This window comes from Centruroides vittatus, unplaced genomic scaffold (genome assembly GCF_030686945.1).
Source record: "Centruroides vittatus isolate TY-2023 unplaced genomic scaffold, ASM3068694v2 contig_717, whole genome shotgun sequence".
Lineage (NCBI taxonomy): Eukaryota > Metazoa > Arthropoda > Arachnida > Scorpiones > Buthidae > Centruroides > Centruroides vittatus.
In genome coordinates, this window is record NW_027122456.1 from 4,911,849 (window position 1) to 4,933,649 (window position 21,801).

General features: G+C 28.9%; 1 protein-coding gene across 4 annotated transcripts in view; it reads left to right on the plus strand.

Annotated features, from left to right (window-relative positions):
- The first annotated feature begins 373 nt into the window (after window positions 1-373).
- htt (huntingtin) overlaps window positions 374-21,801 on the plus strand; it is a 145,143-nt gene continuing 123,715 nt past the window's right edge. For all 4 annotated transcript variants that reach the window (XR_010881591.1, XM_067276925.1, XM_067276928.1 and 1 more), the window contains exons 1-6: window positions 374-572; window positions 11,447-11,530; window positions 15,619-15,739; window positions 16,347-16,486; window positions 17,619-17,760; window positions 20,724-20,865. Coding sequence is in view for 3 of the 4 variants with exons in the window: in XM_067276925.1 (XP_067133026.1) it covers window positions 490-572; window positions 11,447-11,530; window positions 15,619-15,739; window positions 16,347-16,486; window positions 17,619-17,760; window positions 20,724-20,865 (712 nt within the window). In the remaining variant the exon portion in view is untranslated. The remainder of the gene's footprint in view (window positions 573-11,446; window positions 11,531-15,618; window positions 15,740-16,346; window positions 16,487-17,618; window positions 17,761-20,723; window positions 20,866-21,801) is intronic.

Consider the following 21,801-nt stretch of genomic DNA (forward strand, 5'->3'; position numbering starts at 1 on the left):
AATCCAGACGGGTCAAAAAATCCCTAGGAATTTTTCGGGGGGGGGTCTATCTGGATATGTCGGGCCTTGTCCTTCACCAACCAGCCACTACATTGTGGCCTGGCCAAACCCATAAATGGCTTGCTGAAAGAGGCTTTCAGTGCCCACAGGGCGAAAAGAGTTAAAAAAAAGCATAAAAACCACACGTTTTTATTTAAAAAAATATTTAACAAATCTCTAATTACTTGCTTCACTTATATTATTTTATTTAATTTCACCTAAAAATAGTATAATTTTCAGAAAGTTTGAAACTTTTGTATAATTTTTAATAAATAAATAAACTTTAGAAAATTTAGCTTTTTAAACTTATAGAGCGACATCTGTCGGCCATCCGTGTAATAATCAAGAAACCAAAACATTCGTATAAAAATGGAGTAAAGAGATACGTGTGACGCTCGAACCATGTTAAATACATAGGATTCGGTGGAAAAATTAAACTGTTGACCAATCATGGCTACAATGGAGAGACTGATAAAAGCGTTCGACGCCTTAAAGGTTATTCAGTCGCCTAGTTCCAGCGATGATTCCTCAAAGTAAGGACCGCTTAATAAACTTCCGCAATTATTCAAATTCGGGTACAGGAAAATCCTAAGCATACTTCACTTTATTCGTGTATTTTCTCACATTCTTTACTTATCACTATTCACTTGCACTTCACTTTACAATTTGTGCATCTTGTTAAGCTATAATTAACTTATTCAATAAAATATTCCATAAATAACAGCTCAGGTGTTGTTTCAAGAATTGATACTGTGTTTTTTTCTTTGATCATTGAAGCATTAAACATTAAATTGAATAAATTCCTACAAAATTAGTCTATTTTCTATTGAAAACTTTTAAAACTGTGTTTACACTTATTCAAAATGTATATCAAAATTCATATTTGAAAAACTCAAAATGAGATGTTTGCATTACATGATGATTCTTATGTAGTCCAAAATATATATATTTTGGACTACATAAGTTAAATATGGTGTGGAATTGATAAATATTTGATTTATTAAGATTGTTATTTTTAGGTATTAAAAAATAGAATTGGAATCTTAAAACTAAATTGGAATGATAATTTATCCGTTAGATGTCGTGCTATTCTGGTATAGAATATAGATTAGTTTGTTTATTTTTATATTAGAATAGTTTAGAAATAGTGATTCTGGTCAGATTTTTACTATGTAAAGGTATTCTCTTTATTTTTATATTTTAAATTCTTTCTTATAAGAATTCATTATGATTGATTAATATATTTAAAGATTGTTCTTCTAAGATTTTGATGCATATATTTATTTGAAATACTGGTATACTCTACAAATGTTTTCGATGTTAGTACTGGAATAACAAAAATCCAAAAATTTTAAAATTAAAACTAAGACTGTGAGGTTGGTACCTATGCAAAATGGTAGTTATTCTGCAATTTATTTAAGATATTCTTGCAATGAAAGCTATTTTAAAAACTATTTTCATTTGAAATACTTTAAAAAAATTGCATCATTTAGAGCACTGCAATATTTTCTTATTATTATTTAAGAAATTATTTGAAATAAATATTATTTTTAAGTACAGTAGACCCCCCCTATAACACGGTAGATACATTCCATGTAATATGAATCCGTGTCGTACGAGTCACTTAAATACATGAGCCAATCACAGCCCAGCACATGTGCAGTTTAGGGGCTACGGCTGTTTGAAAGGTTTTCTTCCATAAAATTAATCGATTCTAGACTAATTTGACTCAACATTTCCAAATCGCATATAATTTTTTGAGAATAATCCATATAAACTATGCTATAAACAAAAAATTGTAGGATTACTTACTGAGTGTGCACCGTTCGATGATGCCATTGCTTAAGCTTGTTTTTGTTGCGGAGCGGCTCATCGAACGGCGGGCGCATGTTTCCTGATCAGCGAATTTTTTGCAGAAAAATAACTTAACTTTGGTGACATCATTAATAAAAATATAATTTTTATGGCCATTGAATAATAAATGCTTTTTAGTAGGTCTGCTGCTCGTTTAAACTTAACGGTTTGTGCAATGTCTGCTATTGGTCCAGATTCAACCAATCCTGTCGCGACACGAGTCAGCGATGACGTTTTACTGTGTTATACGAGTCTCTTTTAGCATGTTATGTGAACAAGATCGCAATTTTTCATTGTGTTATATGAACCCGTGTTATAGGGGGGTTTACTGTATTCATAAAACTGAAAAAAAGAAAAATAAAAAGATTTATGCCAAAAGCATGTTCGTCTGTAGTTTGATCAATTTTTTTAATTACCTCTTCAATGAATTAACATTTGTAATAAAATAAAAAATACTAAAAATTATTTTAACACATTGGCACTTAATATGTAAAATATATATATAGTATTTACCTGCATGTGAGATAATGTTTTTATTCATTTATTACAGCTTCAAATTCCTAGGTTGACCTATATGCGTGAGTGAAGGATTCTTTGCATTTTTGCAAATAATTTTTGTGAACTGCGTATTCGCATTTTTTTCCAGATGCTTACCCTCTTATATTTAAAAACATAAGTATTTTATCTGGGTTGTTTGAATCGTTCTTGTATATTGTCAGGAGTAAAGGTGAAATGCAATAGGGAAAGCAAAGCTGTTGAATGGAATTTCAGATTGAAATTCCAAAATCACACGGGAGCACGATATAAGTTTTAATCTATTCCCAGATGAAAACAGATGATTAATTGGAAATCAGAATTCGAGAAACTCATAGGTGTAATTGACGGAGAGTGGATTTGACTATTAAGAATTGGCAAAAAAAGGTTCCTGATTGTCCGGGGGCCATATTCTGGTCACCGTCTCTCGTCTCTGACAAGCCGGTTGCTGATTGGCTAATTCAAATCATTAGCCAATCAGTGACTGGCTTGTGAGAGACGAGAGACTAGAGACGGTGACCAGAATATGCCCCCAGCTTTACATGAACAAATTATGTTGTTGAGTTTACAAGATTCTTCAATAAAGTTTAAAATGCTAGTAATTTTTGTGGGACAATGTTAATTTGTTTATTTGATTTTTACTTGTGATTAAATGAAATAAAATTAGAATTGTAGTAATAAATCTAATTTTTTTTATTTTGATCTTTAAAGTTACATCTCATCCTAAATGCAAGGTCATCTCATATTCGAGTAAATACAGTATATATATAAAGTATGAATAATGTTTCCGAAAAATTTCCAATTTACTTCTCAGAATATTTAGCAAAAGAATAAAGAAGAAAATTTATAAAACAGTAATATACTGCTTCTGAAAAAAAATTGGAATTACTGTTTGTTTTTTGCTGTTAGCAATTCTCTTGTCAATATTGCAGTTTCATGTATTGCTTTATTACAGAAATCAACTGATTACAAAACTATGCTGTAATATGCAAATTCTAAACAATTAAACAGCAATTAAATGCAAAACAAAACTTAGGAAAACAAATGCATCTTGGAAAAAGTCTGGAATCATACAAGGCTGTGAAAATGAGTATGGAATCACAAATATAAAATATAAAATCAGTATTTAATAATTTGTATGGTTTTTTTTTTGGCTTTAATTACAGGTGTAATTCTTTTAGACAAAGATTTCTACTTGTTTCTGCACTGATGTTACTCCTGTGGCAATATGCCATCTTAATGTATATATTAATTTTAAGTTTTCTTTTTCTTTGTTCTTCCTTTTGTTTTCTCAAATTTTCTATTAACATTCCTTTATGTGGGTGGGGTAACCCTTTCCATGAACCACGTTAACAATGGGAAGTGAAGGCCCTGAGGCTACTAGAATGATGATAAGGTTCTTTTTTGGGTTGGACTCTTGGTGAAGGTAGACATGTGAAAGTTATGCTTCTGCTCGTTGTCTAGAAGGACGAAGGGAGACAAAGATGGCTTACAGAAAGAGAAAGGACCTCACTAACGTAAAGAGAGGGAGACAATGTCCCTTGTATAAGGAGAATCTTCAAAGAGATCTGAAAAAGATCATCGCGAAACAATTTAAGAGTGGTTACCCACCAGAAGATTGTCAATACCAAACAGAGAACCCAGGTATTCTTTATAACCTCCTCTATCATACTAAAACTTCTTGCTATTCTTCCTTTCCTTTTTAGTTTATAATTTAGTGTAAGTTAGTTGTAAGATTACAAGTCCGTCTTTTCTTATTTGTCACGAGCGCATTTTTTTGTTCTGTATTCACTTGATTCCTTGCCCCAGTTTTGGATATTGTATAACATTAAGAGTTGGAATCTGAAAGAATCCTGTATATTGCTAATCACGTGAAAAAAATAAATTATTGTTGTTATTTTTTTGTGTATTGCCTCTCGTGGACTATTGTACAGTCGCATATCTATCACACTCCAGGCATGATTAAATAGAATTATTTAGCTCTTTTTTGTTTGATGATGGATGTTGAAAATGCATAAAGTGCTTTTATAAATACCATGTATTTTAAATTAGATTTAAATCTGGACTATTCAGTGGCCAGTTCATCTTTTTTAAATTTATTTGAATGAATAATTCTATATTGATGTTTTGTGGTATGATGCATTGCCATCTTGGAAGATATCCAAACTATCCCCTGGTGCAAGGGTGCTTTTACTCTGCTTTGTATATAAACTGATACTGCTGTTATTTGCTTTGCAACTGTCAATTTGTACATATTCATTGTTAACGCTTTACATTGCGATCGGGATAAGCTCTCCCGACTACCATATATTGTAAACTGTATCCTGCTTCCAACCATTAATTTTCATGTGTTTATTGAATACTGGTATTAATCAGAAAAGCTTTATGAACAGGATAAGTCCTCCTGTACACTGATATTCACTTTATCTCATTGTATTCGCACTTACTAATTGTATTCATTAAGAGTTAAGACTGCAAAACCGATATGTGGACGGGGAAGTGCCCCGTAGCATGCTCGGCAACACTGTACATAATGTTCTCATTTGTCTCGTGGGGGACCCCCGGTAGCTTCTTTTCACACTTTCCTATCTCCCTGTGTTTCCTCTTCTACCTAACTTCTTACTTTCCTAATTTCTTTTTTCTGTTTCCTACAGGGTTAAGTCTGTGTTATAACGGATAGCCCTTCTTATCTTTAACATCAAATCAAATCAAACTATCTCCAAACTAGTCATCAATTGTTGGAATAAGGAATCCTTCCAGCATCTTCATGTAGACTTATGCATTCATATTGATATTAAGAATGCAGTGTTTTTCAGGTCTTCGTGCTAAAATACATGGCCTTATCATGAAGGATTAAGAAAATTTGACTTTGTTTTACATTCTGTCTTGATACTTCTCACCTTTCTTCACCATACAAATGAACTGCAATGAACCATACAAATCAGCATAGTTGATGTTGAACTTTGACTTATGCCTAAAGATGCTCGACTCTACTTTTCCAGTTTTTTCGCCTACAACAGTCATTTTTGTTGGTGAATTTTAGCTAACCTTGTCTTCATCTTAATTTTCCTATAGGAATAATCTGTGGAGTGGATAAGATTTCTTACTGTTTTGTAGGAGACTCGTGTTCTGCTGATCTCAGACCAAGCCGCATTTAGTTGCTTCAAAATTGCTTGTAGCATTTTGCTGCAAATTTGGTGCAACATTCTGTTTTGTATTCGAAGATTAGCTGTGGATGCCCACTTTTGGATTGAGTTTTTACCTGAAAATTTCTATACTATCTTTGCATTTTCAGCAAACACATTTATTAAGAACACTTATGTTTTGGTATATTTTATAAGTGTATGTCAGGTTTCAATTTGATAATGTTTGAAATTGGAATGTTACTTCATTATCATTCCAATTTCAAATGTTATCATAGTTCCAGTTTTGTTTATCGCTTTGAGTTTTTACAGTTTTTGTTGTATATTTCTTCCATATCTTACAGCAGATAATGAATATCCTATCCTCTGGGCCACACAATATTGATAGCATTCATTCTTTAGCAATGCAATTATACAATATTTTGTCATCAGACAGTTTAACTGCTGGAACCATTACAAGTGCCAATATCAGGAACCACTGATGGAAATTAAGGCATACAAAGCAACTTTGGGTGTTTAAGTAGTTTTGCATTAGATTAGGTATTTGCCTAGGTTTTGCTTATTTTAAATAGGAAGCAGAAGATTTTAAACTTATTTGTACAGTCTTGTATCATTTCAAACTTTTTAGTGTGCTCCACTGTAGTGGTGAATAAATAAACAAACATCATCATCAAACCCAATATATTTTAAAGCTATCCTCCAACTAATGCCAAATATTATCGGGCTAGAAATGGCTAAAATAATTCTTTCATTCCATTATTTAAATTATTTAATTAAAATTATAATTATTAAATTTATCAAGAGATGGTGCCTAATGCCTAACTATAGTGGTGAAGTGCTTATGTTAGGACTTTTGTGTGTCTGTCAAATGTGCAAGCACATGCTTTGTTAAATCTGTTTATTGTGCATGTAGATGCCAATAAATGGATGTTTAAAATAAATTTAGTATTTGATTTGTTTTTGTGGAGCATGCTATCAGATAGGCTTGACCAAGCTTGTTTCCAAGATGAGTTTGTTACGTTTGTCAGAATTAAATTTTGTTTTGCATTTTAATGGTGTTTGTTTGTTTAGAATTTGCATATTAGAACATTATTTATGTTATTAATTGATTTCTGTAATAAAGAATATAAGAAATTGCAATAATGGCATGAAAGAATTGTTAACACCAAAAAACATGAGTGGTGATTTCAAACGTTTTTCCATTAGTAGTATTTTCTAATTACAGTAAAATTTCATTACAGTAGATGCTGATATAAATTTATTTTTTATACTCCTGCCAATTTTAATGTAAGAATGTTTAAATTTAATGAATACCACTATAATGAGAATTCCAATTTAACATAATAAGAGTTTAACCTGTTTACAAAAGTAAGTGATCATTATAATGAAACTTGTAAATGTAAAAATTGTTATTGTTAGTGGATACCGTTTCAGATGCAGTCAACATGACATGCCATTTTCTAATAAAATGAAAATATGTTCCAGATAATGTATTTAAATGCTGTGTCATAATTCAGGAATTTATAGTGGAGATTTGGATTACACATATAGTTAAAACTTACATATGATTTTCAGCAATAAACGAGCTATTTAGAGCTACCAGTGCTGCTGCTATTTAGTGTGTTAGCTGCTTGTTCAATAACATGGACATCCACAGAGGGGCACAGAGGGCACTTGTTCTTCCCTGGAATTGAGTAAAAATTTTAACAAATTATAATTGCAAAACTGATTGAGATATTTAACCTTACACCCTCAACCATGGGATGCTGTATCTGTCTTAAAAAACCCCAAAAAATTAAATAAAATTTATTGATGTAATTATGTCTCCAAGCTTTGCCCTTTTTGAAAAATTTTCTGTAGATGCCTATGCCCCTGGCAATATACTTTTATTTACAAATATAGGTGGCCAGATTGTTGAGGCAATAAAAGCACTAGCCTGCTATTTTTGATTTTATTCCTACTAATTATCTTCCAATGAAAATCATTTAAATGTTGAATGGGAATGAAAGCAATAATATCCATCTGTTGCTGGAACTATAATTTAAACTGTACAGCTAACATTATACATATATTAATAAATAAATGTATAATAAATTAAAATTTGGCACTTGACTACACAGAATAAAATTTAATTTTGATTTAAAGAACTATCAAAAATTATTTATTGTAAGTAAGGAAGAAAGAAATTTGGAAAATAAACAGAAATGATGCATTCTTAAAAGAAGTTTTCATTTAAAAGAGTACTTTAAGTTTTTCTCTTTAAAATGTTTAAATTAAGAAATTTTGTTCGTCCACTAAATTTTTTTACATATACTTTTTCAATAAAGTAAATACACCTATAGGTCAAGCTTGAGAGATTATATTATTATTTCATCTTCATTATGGTAGTATACAGATGAATACATTCACTTGTAACACTGATCAGCATTTTTTGTATTTGTTATATGGATTTAAGAGATACAAAATGACTAAAAAAACACAGAAATAAAATAACTTATCTACAAATTGTAAACGAGAAACAATAAATATGTTTTTATTTAACATAATTTTCTTTTTCAGTAGTCTGACTGTTTAAAAATAATAAAAAATGCTGTAAAATGTAAATTTCTTACTTATACTTTTGAATTTGTATATTTTAGTTTTGAAAAATTACTTATGAAATGCATTTCCAAAAGTTTGAATATCCCTTATTTTTTCAATTGTGAAATGCATTTTTTTTAAATCCATTTTTACTTATTATAAAGAGAGATGTATCTTAAAATTAATGGCATCTTATATTAATAGTCCAAAACAACAATCAGCAATTATAATAAGTAGACCACATGGTATGCATCAATCATGTTTTTGGATATACTATTCAATGGTCATATTAGCTCAAATGAGCTTTTCTGATAACAGGCATTTCATTTGAAGTTTTAATGTTTTAAAATGTCTTCAAAGTATTTTGATTGTATTCTAATAGACTTTTTTCCTTCTTATTATAGTACTTTTCTCCACATGTGCCAATTAGAATTACTAGGAATATAGTAGAACCTTGCCAAACTAAACTAATTGGGGTCTGAATGTGTTTGGATTAGCAAGTGTTTCACATTATTGTAATTCTTTTTTTACACTATTTTTATGTTGATATGGGTTTTTCAATAAAGTATAGTTTGGTGAGTTCATCATTGTCAGTCATCCTCTGACTTAATACAATGAACTCATCATTGTATTAAGTCAGGATGACTGACACTAGTCAGTTTTCTTGAAAACTGGCAAACATGGTTTTTCAAACTTTTTTCTTGAGTAAGTGTTTGATCACATAGAAAGGATATGACAGAAGACTAGCTTTATTTTTCTATTCTGATAACAAATTTTTAATTTTTTTGAGTGTTTATACACTATATATTCTGGACAATGCTATTAACATGTATTTTGTTGAGAGAGAGAGATTTTTTTTTTCTTGATTAACCAGAATTTCACACTATTGAGATTTAGATTAGCTGGATCCTACTGCAATTTGTACATTGTTACTTTAATTTATATTATAATTTGTACGTTATAATTATTATTATTATTATTATTTTAATTTTTACAGAATATTAGTAACCTTTATCTTTGTTTATTATACTTTATTTATTTTGATGTTTTTAAGTTTATTTTTTGTAATTTTATTGAGACATTTTCTATATGGAAAAAGTTATATCTTGCCTATTGACATTATTTATTTATATATGTAAAAATACTATAAGTAAAAATAAATGTTTTCAAGAGGACATTATGATGCAGCATTAAAAGAAAATAATAAGATTGGCAAAATGTAAAAATCAATAATAAAGGTAAAAATCTTGTTGGTACGGCTTGGAAGTGCCAAGCTTATCTTACCAAAGAAAAACTCGTAAGTAAAAAATCTGATCTCTATAAATTGTCACAATGTTTTACTTGATGCAGTTTTTTACATCTCAGTTGTTTTTGTGTGGATATCAATTTTTTTTTTTTTTTTGTTAATGATTGTGTTATTACATCAAGACCTAAGACAATGTATAGTTTGATTGACACCTCGTGACAGCCACCAACCGAATGCTTTCAATAAGCTGTCTAGTAAAATTCTTATAAAAAGTTTTAATTTGCATAAATTTGAGCTTTTGGGAGTTGATTTCTCCATATGATAATATTCTGAAGAAAAATAATTTATTTCAATGTTATTTTATCCTTACAAGCATAAAATTAAACCATACAGTTAATGGTTAATCCCTGTGAACTTTGACCTTTTGACCTGGAAGATTTGTGAGCTGATACTGAGAATGGCTGCAGTTTAAAATTTCAGCTTTCTAGAGCCAGTAGTTTTTCTCTAGGAGTGTCTGCAGTGCCAGATGAAGAAAAAGAAGAAACTATAGCTTTTTTTTGTGATCTTGGCATTTTTCAATTGCTTATATTTTGGCAATCCTTTTATAGAAAAATTTGAAATTTTGCACACCTACTTAAGAAAACAATCATCTTTCGAATGATATATTCAGAATTACATACTTTAGGTGTTTGGGGATAGAGAAATTGACCCCCAAAATTGATAATTCTGATTTTTTTTTATTTATAGTTAGTGACTTTTTACTTGGCTCAATATTTAGTCATATTTTGAAATGAAACTATAAAAATCATCAAATAATATTATTGATATTCAGTTGAAAGTTGTTTTTTTGTATTAAAATTCATACTAATATACTATAATTTCAGTGGATTAGTAAATTTATTGATATTTTATGCTAAAATCATGTTTAATGAATGTTAATTATCATCATCATTAATAATGTTTTTAAATTTAAAAAAAATATAAAAATTTAAGGGAAAACTCTCGGTCTGTTCTGACTTTAGAGGTGATACACACATTCAAACAACACTTTAAAATAAACCTTCTTTGTTTTAAGTGTTGTTTGAATGTCTGAATCACCTTTAAAGTCGGAACAGGCTGAGAGTTTTTCCCTTAAATTTTTATATATTTTTTAAATTAAAATGTTTGTTTAACAAATTATTTAATTTCATACATACAGACTCTTCCAATGCTATTGATGTTACACTAACTTTCCTTGATATTTTGATCACCTTTTAGAAACTTTTAAAGGAATCTTGTCACCATATAAGATGAATCTTTGACTTCTGCTAGAATCATATATCATTGTCCTCAGTATCAATTTCTGTATTTTATATCAATCTTATTTTACTCATACAGTTTCTTTCTTAAATGTACCTGAGATTCATTTCATACAAACTTTTCATAACTTTTTATACAAAAGGAATATCTAATTAAAAAAAGATTAGACATTACTTTTAGACATAGACATATATACATATTTTTGAATTTATAATGTGTATATATATATACATTATAAATTCAAAAATATAAAGTCTCTTGCTGTTGTAATTAATTTTAATGTGGATTATTTTTTTGTAGAGATTATTTCCTATTTGGATATCACAAATTAATTTTATGTAATAAATAAAAATAAATTTTATTGAATGAATCTTTTCTTAGTATTTGTAATTTCACACTAAAAAAGTTTTTCTTGTAAGAATTAATAACAATATTTAAATTGATGTCCAGTGAATTTATTAATTATTCGAATAATTGATCTAAAAGATTTCATATTAACTAATTTTTGATTTAACTGGTTTATTTTCTATTGATTACTTTTTAGATTACTTTTTCCCATACATATAGTTTTTGAAAAAAATTTTAGCAGTAATTTAATCTTTCTTGTAGGATTTTCTCCTGCTCTGAGATCATTAAGAGGCTAACTGTTAGGAGTTAATGAGTTAAAAATTACTTTTTAAAATATGCTCATTTATAATACAAGTAATTGCATTATTCACTGATTATATTACATATAAATTTTTTATTTCAGAAGAAAAGATATTCCACCAACTAAGAAAGAGAAAATAGCTCATTGCAACACTATTGTTGACACTATATGTTCTCCAAATTTAAGGTAAAAACTTTTTCATAAATTATTAATAAAAATTTTATAAATTTATAATTGTGTGTATTTAAAATTTAATATACCTTTTAAAATACAAGTATATATTTAAAATATATATTGGTATTTTATTTTAAAGTCATATTCATTGTTGTTTTACAGAATGCTTGTTACAATGCACTTGCTTTTAACAAAAAGGTATTATAATAAATGAAAGGGGATTATTTATTTATGATTATCATAAACAGATAATATTTTATATTTTTTAAATTATTTAAATAAAAATATGTATGTTTAAACATCTTATTAAGATATAAAAAATATCAAATGATACCATTTTTTAGATAGTAGAAGTAATTTCTAGATAATGGATGAAACTGACTATTATTTTACTAGAATTTCTATATATTAATAAATTGTAAACTGGGTATTTTTCAAAATTTATGTAAATGTGTAAACTTTAATTTTAGTTTTACAATTTACTATACAATTTTTATATAAATTTTAATGAAGTTTACAATTTTATAATTATATTTTCAATAATTCATTTATTCAAATTTTACTCTTCTTATGAGAGAGTTTTCAAATTCAATTTTAAAGCCATGATTCATTTTAGAATATCAATGTCGTCTTTTTAAAATCAAGAAAATATATCATATAAGTATATCAGAATTACTACACATTGTGACTTTACTGTTTACAATGAAAAAATTTTTCTAATTACACAAATTTATAGAATTTAAAATGTTCTGTTTGACTATTACTAAGCAACAAATATGTCTTTCTATAAACCCTGTTTACACAATGAACATGGACTGTGAGCGTTGTTCTTGTGACAATTATTACTGTTAAACTCTCATCATGTACACTATGAGAGAACTAATCTCAACTATAAGACTGAGCTAGATAATTAAAAATATTCTTGCAAGAGTACTCTTGGAAGTTGTATAGATTACTCCCTATGGAATTTCAGGACTTTGAGTATATATATCTGAACTCGGGACTGAGACGAGTTCAACAATACCCTACTTTTGGACGAAAAATAAGAAAGTTATCATATTTATGATTTCTTGCCTTTCACAATGCATTCTATGCCATTTTAGTTTTCCACTAGGTGCTGCTGCTTGTAGTTTAGTATATGTTTTCTTTTTTTTTCTTTTGTTCAAGAACTACCATGAATCAATAACTAGTGATGTTAAACACTGGGCGGGGAGTCTGTTGGGAGCATGAACAGTCAAACGCCACCTAGTGGAAAACTCTAAAATGGCATAGAATGCATTGTGAAAGGCAAGAAATTGTAAATTCAATAACTTTCTTATTTTTTGTCTCTAGTCCAAAAGTAGGATATTGTTGAACTTGTCTCGGTCCCGAGTTCAGATATATACTCAGTCCAGAAATTCCATAGGGAGTAATCTATACAACAGCCATACTCTCAAACTCTGGTCGTATAAACAGAGTTTAATCTGTTCTTGTGAGAGTATGTACAATTTTAGTGTGATGTTGCTCCTGTGAGATGAATGAAACTTAGACTTTAAAACCATCAAAGGAACGATGCTGCAGAAGCTCTACTTCCAGTTAGTGAATGCTCTTCAATTAAAAAATTGAGTGTGAAATTAGGTATATTTGAAGTACATATATTTTTCTATCAAACTATTGCATTGCTTTCTGCATGCATGTAAACACTTTACTATCAGAAGAGTTCACTATTGAATATTTTTGTGATAGATACTCTCACAAGAGAAGTATCATTGTGTTGATGCAGCTTAAGTTTTTACTGTATTATTAACAATGTAAGTATCTCTTGACTTAAGATGAGATTTTATTACAGTTTTGATTGTAAGTTGAATTTTATGCAAAAATATTGAGGACATACAAATACAAATTGAAAAAAATATAAAAAAAAAATATATATATATATATATATATATATATATATATATAATAATAATAATTAATATTCAATAATGATCGGTTCCTGATCGGAATAAAGGATGTTAATTAGAAAAAAGGACTCAAACTTTGTTTGTATTGCCTTAAAATTCATTATTGAATATTAACTAAAATAATCCTGGGCTATTATGTACAATTATGCAATAATAATAATAATAATAACTCTCCCATGGTCACCACCTGGTTGTGGTGGGAGAGCCCAGTAATTTTACTGATTTATAGGGCAATGTAGGCTGAAGCACAAGCTCCTGGTAGGGACACCCATGCCAGTAAGGTCTATGGGAAGAAATGAAGCTAAGAGTGACCACACCCACATTCTGTGGAGATACTTATCATGGTAGTAACCAGATCAAAGTGTGATACCGACTCGGATGTCGCCTGGGTTAATAAGATCCACGTTTGTGGGCAGAGGCTCATGTTTGAAAAATAGACTACAGTCTCCCTTGGTTACTGGTGGTGAAAGCAGCACCGACCCAAGCATGGCTACCTCAATGCCCTGAACAGATGTGAGGAACCAACCTAGCCTTGGTGTTTCTGTGGCAATGCATCGAGTTTATCATCTGTACTTACTACACCATAGATTCACAGAAAAATATCCTCATCTCACTGTCACCGAACAAAGGGTTTTTGATCAAAAAAGAACAACTATACACAACAACCTTATCCCACAAACAACAGTCAAACTTATCAAACAGCAGGTTGCTGATCAAATACACCAACAGACAGAAACATTTAATATTAATGAAGATCACGTAACCTGTCAGGATAATCCAGCGACAAGCACTAATTACAGTACACACACAACTATCACTAATGATATTACAGACACTTCCTCATCCACCACTGATAACATAAATATAGATTTAGTTAATATGCTCTCACTTATATTTCAGGAAACACTCATTAAATATACAGGCACAGATCCCATACAAAGACCACGAATACCAAAAATCAACATGTCAAAGGAAGTCGGAAAAACACTAAATTATGTAAACACTCACTTACTACCACACTACATTCATTGAATTTCTACACTCTCAGACATTTATGCATCAGTTTAAGCTGGGGCAGTGATACACCATGGACTGAAAATACAATCACAGACAGATACACAGAAAACACAATTCTATCACAAGCCTGCCAGGCAGAGAAGAATAGAAACACAAATGAATGACATTAGACAACAATTAGGCAGGCTGACATAATACACTAAAAACAACATAACCCCCAAATTAAAGAAACAACTCAAACATTTTCAAGAAAATCAAAATACACACAAAAGATGAACATCACAACACACACATTACAGAATACATCGATACACTAAAACAAAAACTTGTAGCCAAAGCACATAGACTCAAACGATACAAAACATGTACACTACAAAAACAACAAAATAAATTATTTACAAACAAGGAAATGTTTTGGTACTAATTTGTCTGTGAAAAAAACTTGCACAGACAAATTAGTACCAAAACAAACACTGATACACAGCATAGTGGCACAAGAACTCACAACTTATTGGTCTTCTCTTTGGTCCAGTGCTGTCACATACAATGCTGATGCAGGCTGGATCGAGGAGGAGAACAAAAACTTGCACAACATACCAACTATGTCCTGTGCTGAAATAAACATACATGACATTCGCTATGCTGTGAACAGAACACACAACTGGAAGACACCTGGTGTAGACAACATTCACAATTTCTGGTACAAAGAATTTACATCACTGCACCAGGAACTAGCTAAATATCTAACACACATCATCATCAATCCACAAGACATGCCAAAATTTCTTACTCAGGGCATCACCTACATGAAATCTAAAAACAATAATACCACAGACCCCACACAATACAGACCAATTACATGTCTCCCAACACTCTACAAATTACTGACATCCTGTATTGCAAACAAAATATACAAACGTTAGATATATACAAACATGGAGAAACTACTTAAACTATTCACAATAGAAAATTAAATTTTAAATGTTAATTTCATAAATAGATTAATTTGTTCCTTCTGAAAATAGATTTATACTTTTTTACAAATATTTTACAAAATTTTGTTTTTTATATTTTATGTTTCAAACTATATTTATTATTTAATTTTTAATTTCACTAATAAGACATTTTTGTTTTATCTAGATCAGTATCAGATTTTCCAAAGTTTCTTGGTGTAGCTGTAGAAACTTTTCTTCTCTTCTGTGATGATAATGATTCTGATGTGCGATTGATGGCTGGAGAATGTCTTAATAAAACTATAAAGGTATGTAAAATTATAACTAACTGTAAAACGAATACAAAAACACAAATATTTAACATAACATTAATCAATTTAAAAAGAAAAAATATATATTTAAAAAATTTTCTTTTCTAAAAAAAATGACTTGTGAATAAATCCAAAAACAGAAAATGCTAATAAACTTTTAATCAGTTAATGCACTTTGTTCTTTAAACTTCGTTGAATCTGAAGATAAAATCTGAGTCATTTTGAAAAATGTATTATTGTAATAATAAAGTGACTTCTTAAAAATTTATTAGCATTTTCTGTTTTTAGATATTATATATTTATTAATAAATTTATTTTTGAAATCAAATGCTTAACATAAATTAAAAAGGTATAAAATACAGGAGAAATTAAAATGTGTTTGCTTCTATCCTGCCCAATCACCAGAACTAAAATAGTTTTCTTTCACAGAGACAACCTTTTATTAGACAGTACTACTGATTTAGGAATTTTTGACAAATTTTATATTTTGGGAATGTACCATCTGCCTTTTTTAATTGAAATTATAAATTAAAAAAGAATAATTTTAGCATGTTTTAATAAATAATTTTGGTGAATGTAGATTGATTTTTATAACTCTTTTCAGACGTTGTTAGAATCGCATCTAGGAAGATTGCAAGTAGAACTTTACAAAGAAATCAAAAAAGATGGTCCTTCCCGAAGTCTTAGGGCTGCACTCAGTAGATTTGCTGATTTGTGCCATCTCATTCGTCCACAAAAATGCAGGTAAAATGCAGAATAAAAACAGATGTTTAAAATTTATCTTGATATAAAAATTAGTTTGAAATTCAATATTTTATTTTTATGAATAATTAATTTTAAAAACATTTTGATATCTTCTTATCATTTACTTTCATAATAAAGTTCATTAAAATTTCTTTTGTCATTTTAAAATTACTTACAAAAATAAATGAATACTTTATATTTTTATGTCTGATTACAAATCAAAAGTATATATATTGAAAATTTAAATTGTTTTCATACAATTCTATGGAGAACAACCATATAGCAATTCAGTGCATTACTTTGTCAATTGCTTGCTGATTTAAAAGGATACTATTTTTCTTTTATTTAGAAACAGCAAATTTGAAGTTATTTCTCAACATAATATTAACTTATTTTAGATAGTTAATATGCAAGTTTCAAGTTGTTTGAAATTTTAAATTAAAATTTTAATTTAAAAACTTTTGTTTAAATTTTAAATTAAAATTTTAATTTAAAATTTGAAGAGAATCTAAACAAAAGTTTTTGAAATTTAGTTTTTATGTTTCACAAAAGTACAAAAATTATTATTGCTGTTGATCTCTCATTACTGCTATAGACAGTTAATTGGTTTTTCAGAAAAATCTAATTGAATATTTTCAAATATGTTAGAAAATGTTAGATACATTAAATCAATATTTAATCAATGCTAATAGCTATTAATGTTATCATTGCTAACAAGCAAAATATTTCCAATTTTAAAATTAAGATTAATTTAAAATTTTAGTTTTTTTAAACGAAATCAACTATATTAAAATTTTTGACAAATGTTAATCAAGATTATGTAATAGTTACATTATATAATTTAATAGAACTGTACAAAGTAAAGAAAATATTTAACTTAAAAATAAGAACAATTGACTAAAATGTTTAAGTTCAATTATATGTAGTCTTTTTGAACTTTGGAAAAATTATTGTTATTTATTGAGTTTTGATAAGTGAAATTTTGACATTTTGTTTCATATTAAAAATTTTTAAAATAGAATTTTTTCAGGTCTTTTGTATTTATATAAATTATCTATTCTAAAAATACTCAAATAACATGTTTCCTTATTTTAAGTATTCAAACTTGTTATAATTTTAAAATATTTTATAGGCCGTATACGATGAATTTACTTCCATGCTTAATAAAGATTTCCCAACGTATAGAGGAAGAGGCTGTGCAAGAGACCTTAGCTGTGGCGATAGGAAAGATTATGCCAGTTTTAGGGAAGTTTACAAATGATTTAGAGATTAAGGTACTGAAATATAATGATTATGAAACCAAATTTTAAGAGGTATTACTAATAATTTTAAAATGAAATTTGATTCAATCAAATTCAAGCAATTTAAAATGTAGAAAATTAATTAAATTTTGCAATAAGAACCGTGATTAGGCTGTTCCTATTATGTATGATATTAATCAAAGAGAATCTGTCCATGAAGGAAAATGAAACCATCCCAAAATGCTAGTTCTTTAAAGTTCATTTTTATTCAAAAAAGAACAAAATATATTTCTTAATGTTATCTTACTGTATAAAGTCAGTAATGTGTATCACATTACTGACTTTATACAGTAAGATACACTTTATTCTCTTTCATTCTTTTATAGAAAATTCTATTAATTGAAAAATTATCACAGAAATTATTTTTTTCTTTAGTGATACAGTTTAAGATTTTCAACAAACAATTCATAAATTGCAGATGGAGATGTGAGGTTATTTTTTGAGTAGTAAAATCAATGTAGGCTATACTTTTAAATTAGACTAAGGGTTGATTTACACACAACCATGATGTGCCAGCACAGTGCAGTAAGCATCGATAAATATCACACATAGCCAATTAGAATTTCATGTACGACACTTGTGTGATTGACAGAATGCAGATCACGTGTCTTAGATGAAACTCTGATTGGCTATGTGTGATATTTATTGATGTTTATGCACCAAACGGTCACTGTGCCAGCACGTCACTGTTGTGTGTAAATCAACCCTAAGTGTATTTTATTCAAACTAAAAGATTTTAAATTGTCTCTCAAATGTCTATATTTTATTGATAAGTTTGATAGAGTTAGATTGGAAGTTGGGAGGATTCAATATGGAATTTAAGAGAACTGTTGATACAGTTTTAATAATAATAAGAGAATTTATTTAAATTAAAAATCTGAATTGCATTTAGTGTGTGTTTTCCAATGAAAATGGGATGTCTCAGTTTTGATATAGGATAGTGTTATGTTTATAAGTAGAGAAATTCAAATTAAAGAGCCAGAATTTTTAAAAATACTCTTTAATTATAAAAATTTTCAGTTTAACATAAAATGGAATTAATGTAATAAATATTTATATTCCAATACGTTTCAATTCTAGTGTTCAATTAGTTTGATTGTCTGTATATATGGAAATTGTCTTATTAATAAATTAATAATTACAATTATGAAATTAAGTTCATATTCTGTAAGATTTCATTTTATAAACAATCAATGTTTTAGTGTTAGTGTCTAGATTGCATTTCTACGAATAGTTGAATAATCAATTGTTAGAGTAGAAATACATTATAATAACAGTGACTACATTTTTATCTATACAGACAGATGAAAATATAAGAATTATATTAGATTTGCCATGATCTGTAGTGAAATTACAGCAGATCAACATCAGCTTTCATTTTTATTACTCCACACTTTATTGTTCTATGTGAGCTCCACACTATTTAGCTTCACAATCCTTTATGAAAAAAATTCGTTGTCATTGTATAATTTCACTAATTAATTTATGACTTTATCATTAGATTTTTGATTATCAGCCATTTATTAGTAAGCAAATCTGAAAAATTCAATGAAAATGAACTCTGTGGTTATACAGTGAACTTCTGTATAATGCACCATCCTGTAATGCAAATTTGTATATCATGATGAAAAATTGCAACTAGTACTCATACAAAATTCTGATTTTGTCTTTCAGAGGTATCAAATTCTAGGGTTATATTTAAACTTGCACAAAATTGTCTGATAATGCATGTCTCAATAACCTGAATTTCTATAATGCAGAACGTATTACCTGCATTATACAGGACTCCACTTTATTTGCATTAGGCTTTCTCATCCTCAATTAATATACAGTAAAATCTGTGTAAACCAAACTATATTATACTCTTAAAGTATACTCTATAAATATTATACAATTATTTTCATTGTTATAATAAAATTACTTTTATTACATACAATATGTAAGAAATAGCTCATTACTAGGTTTAATTTAAACTAATCCGATGTGATTCCAACAAAAGATGGAAGTATTTGAATGCAACAATTGAGAGCCAGATATTTGAATACTTGTATGTAATCCTTATGAGCTTGAATAGAGAGAGACCATAGGTCATCATTCTTTAATTGGTCACAACAGCGATCAATTCAAGAATGAAGACCTAGTGTCTCTCTTTCTCTGCTATCAGAAATTCTAATCACATTATAGTAAAATAGAGATAAACTTATTCTGTGATCTGACTTCTCAAGGAATTTGAATATTCTAATTAATTGTTCAATCTCTGTAATTACTAATGACTTTAATCAACTTGTTTTTGAAGTCCAAAGAAATCACTTGTATAGCCCAATTGATTTCTTTGTTTTTGTTTCTATAGAAAGTTTTAAAAGATAAATGCTTTGTATATGATCAGAAGACATACAGAACCACAACTTGAACTTTTCAACATCTATCTAAAAATGGATTCCAAAAAACATGATACATGGTAGATGTATGTATAGATCAAAGGTTTTGAGTATGGCAAATCTGAAGATGTAGATGATGACAATAGGGACAAATCTAGCATTATTCCATGAATCAAATGATCAGCTTTTGTAATGGAATAAATCAAATACAACAACAATGAATATACAAATAATAAATCTATTTAATTACTTATATTAATTATAAATAATGAAAGTTAGTTTGGTTTTAAGTAGTTCTAGTTTATTTTTGTGCTTTTTCTCTGTATGTATGTTCAACTTCATATATTTAAATATTTGAAAACTATGAAATAAATTACTTAGTTTGTATTGGATTAGTTTTTATATTTTATTATGACATTGTTTTTCTGAGCTTTATTTAATTTGCAAATGTTTATTTTAATATTATTAAAGGCTTTGATGATGATTGTGATGATAATTATGATTTTTAAGTAAATTATGTTTAAGCAATAATTAATTTTTAATTATTTATTATAACAGCTATTGTTAAAAGCTTTTCTTCCCAATTTGGTTTCTGAATCTGCTGCAATAAGAAGAACAGCAGCATCCATTTTAATTCATATATGCCAACATTCACGTAAACCAACTACATTTTTTGTATGGTTATTGTCTTCATTACTAGGTAAATACTGTTATATAATTTCAATTTATTTTTTACAATAAGTAAGATTTTAAGTTTACTTAATGAAGTAAATTAAAATAAAATTTTAATGAAACAATTCAAAATGGCAATGAAGTCACCACCTGGTCGTGGTGGGACAGCCCAGTAATCTTACTGAATCATAGAGCAATGCAGGCTGGAGCACAAGCTCCTGGTAGGGACACCCATGCCAGTAAGGTCTATGGGGAGAAATGAAGCTAAGAGTGATCCACATTCTATGGAGATATTTATCATGGTAGTAACCAGATCTAAATATGATACCAGCTTGGACGTCTCCTGGGTTAACAAGGTCCGTGTTTATGGGTTAGGCAGAGGCTCACATTCAAAAAATAGGCCAGTCTCCTTTGGTTACCAGTGGGGAAAGCAGCACTAGCCCAAGCATGGCTACTGCAATGCCCTCAACAGATGTGAGGAACCAACCTAGCCTTGGTGTTTCTGTGGCAATGCATCCACAGACCACAAAGGCTGGAAAACCATACCAACGGATGAAATGGACAATAGAAATGAACGAAATTATCATCTGTACTTACTGCACCATCACAAAACTCGAAACAAACATGACAGCATACAGACAACAACTACACCATAGATTCACACAACAATATCCTCACCTCACTGTCACCGAACAAAGGGTTGTTGATCAAAAAAGAACAATATTGGAAAACAACATGCACAAAATGTACTATGACAGAGCCATAATCGCAGATAAATTATTTACACAGACATAATCAAATAGCAAATATAATACACCAAGAGCTTTCAAACAAACACAAATTATTAGACATCCACAAATCCTATTACAAATACATTCCACAGACTGTAATGGAAAACAACACACACAAAATGTACTATGACAAAGCCATAATCACAGCTAAAACAATTAATCACAACAGACCA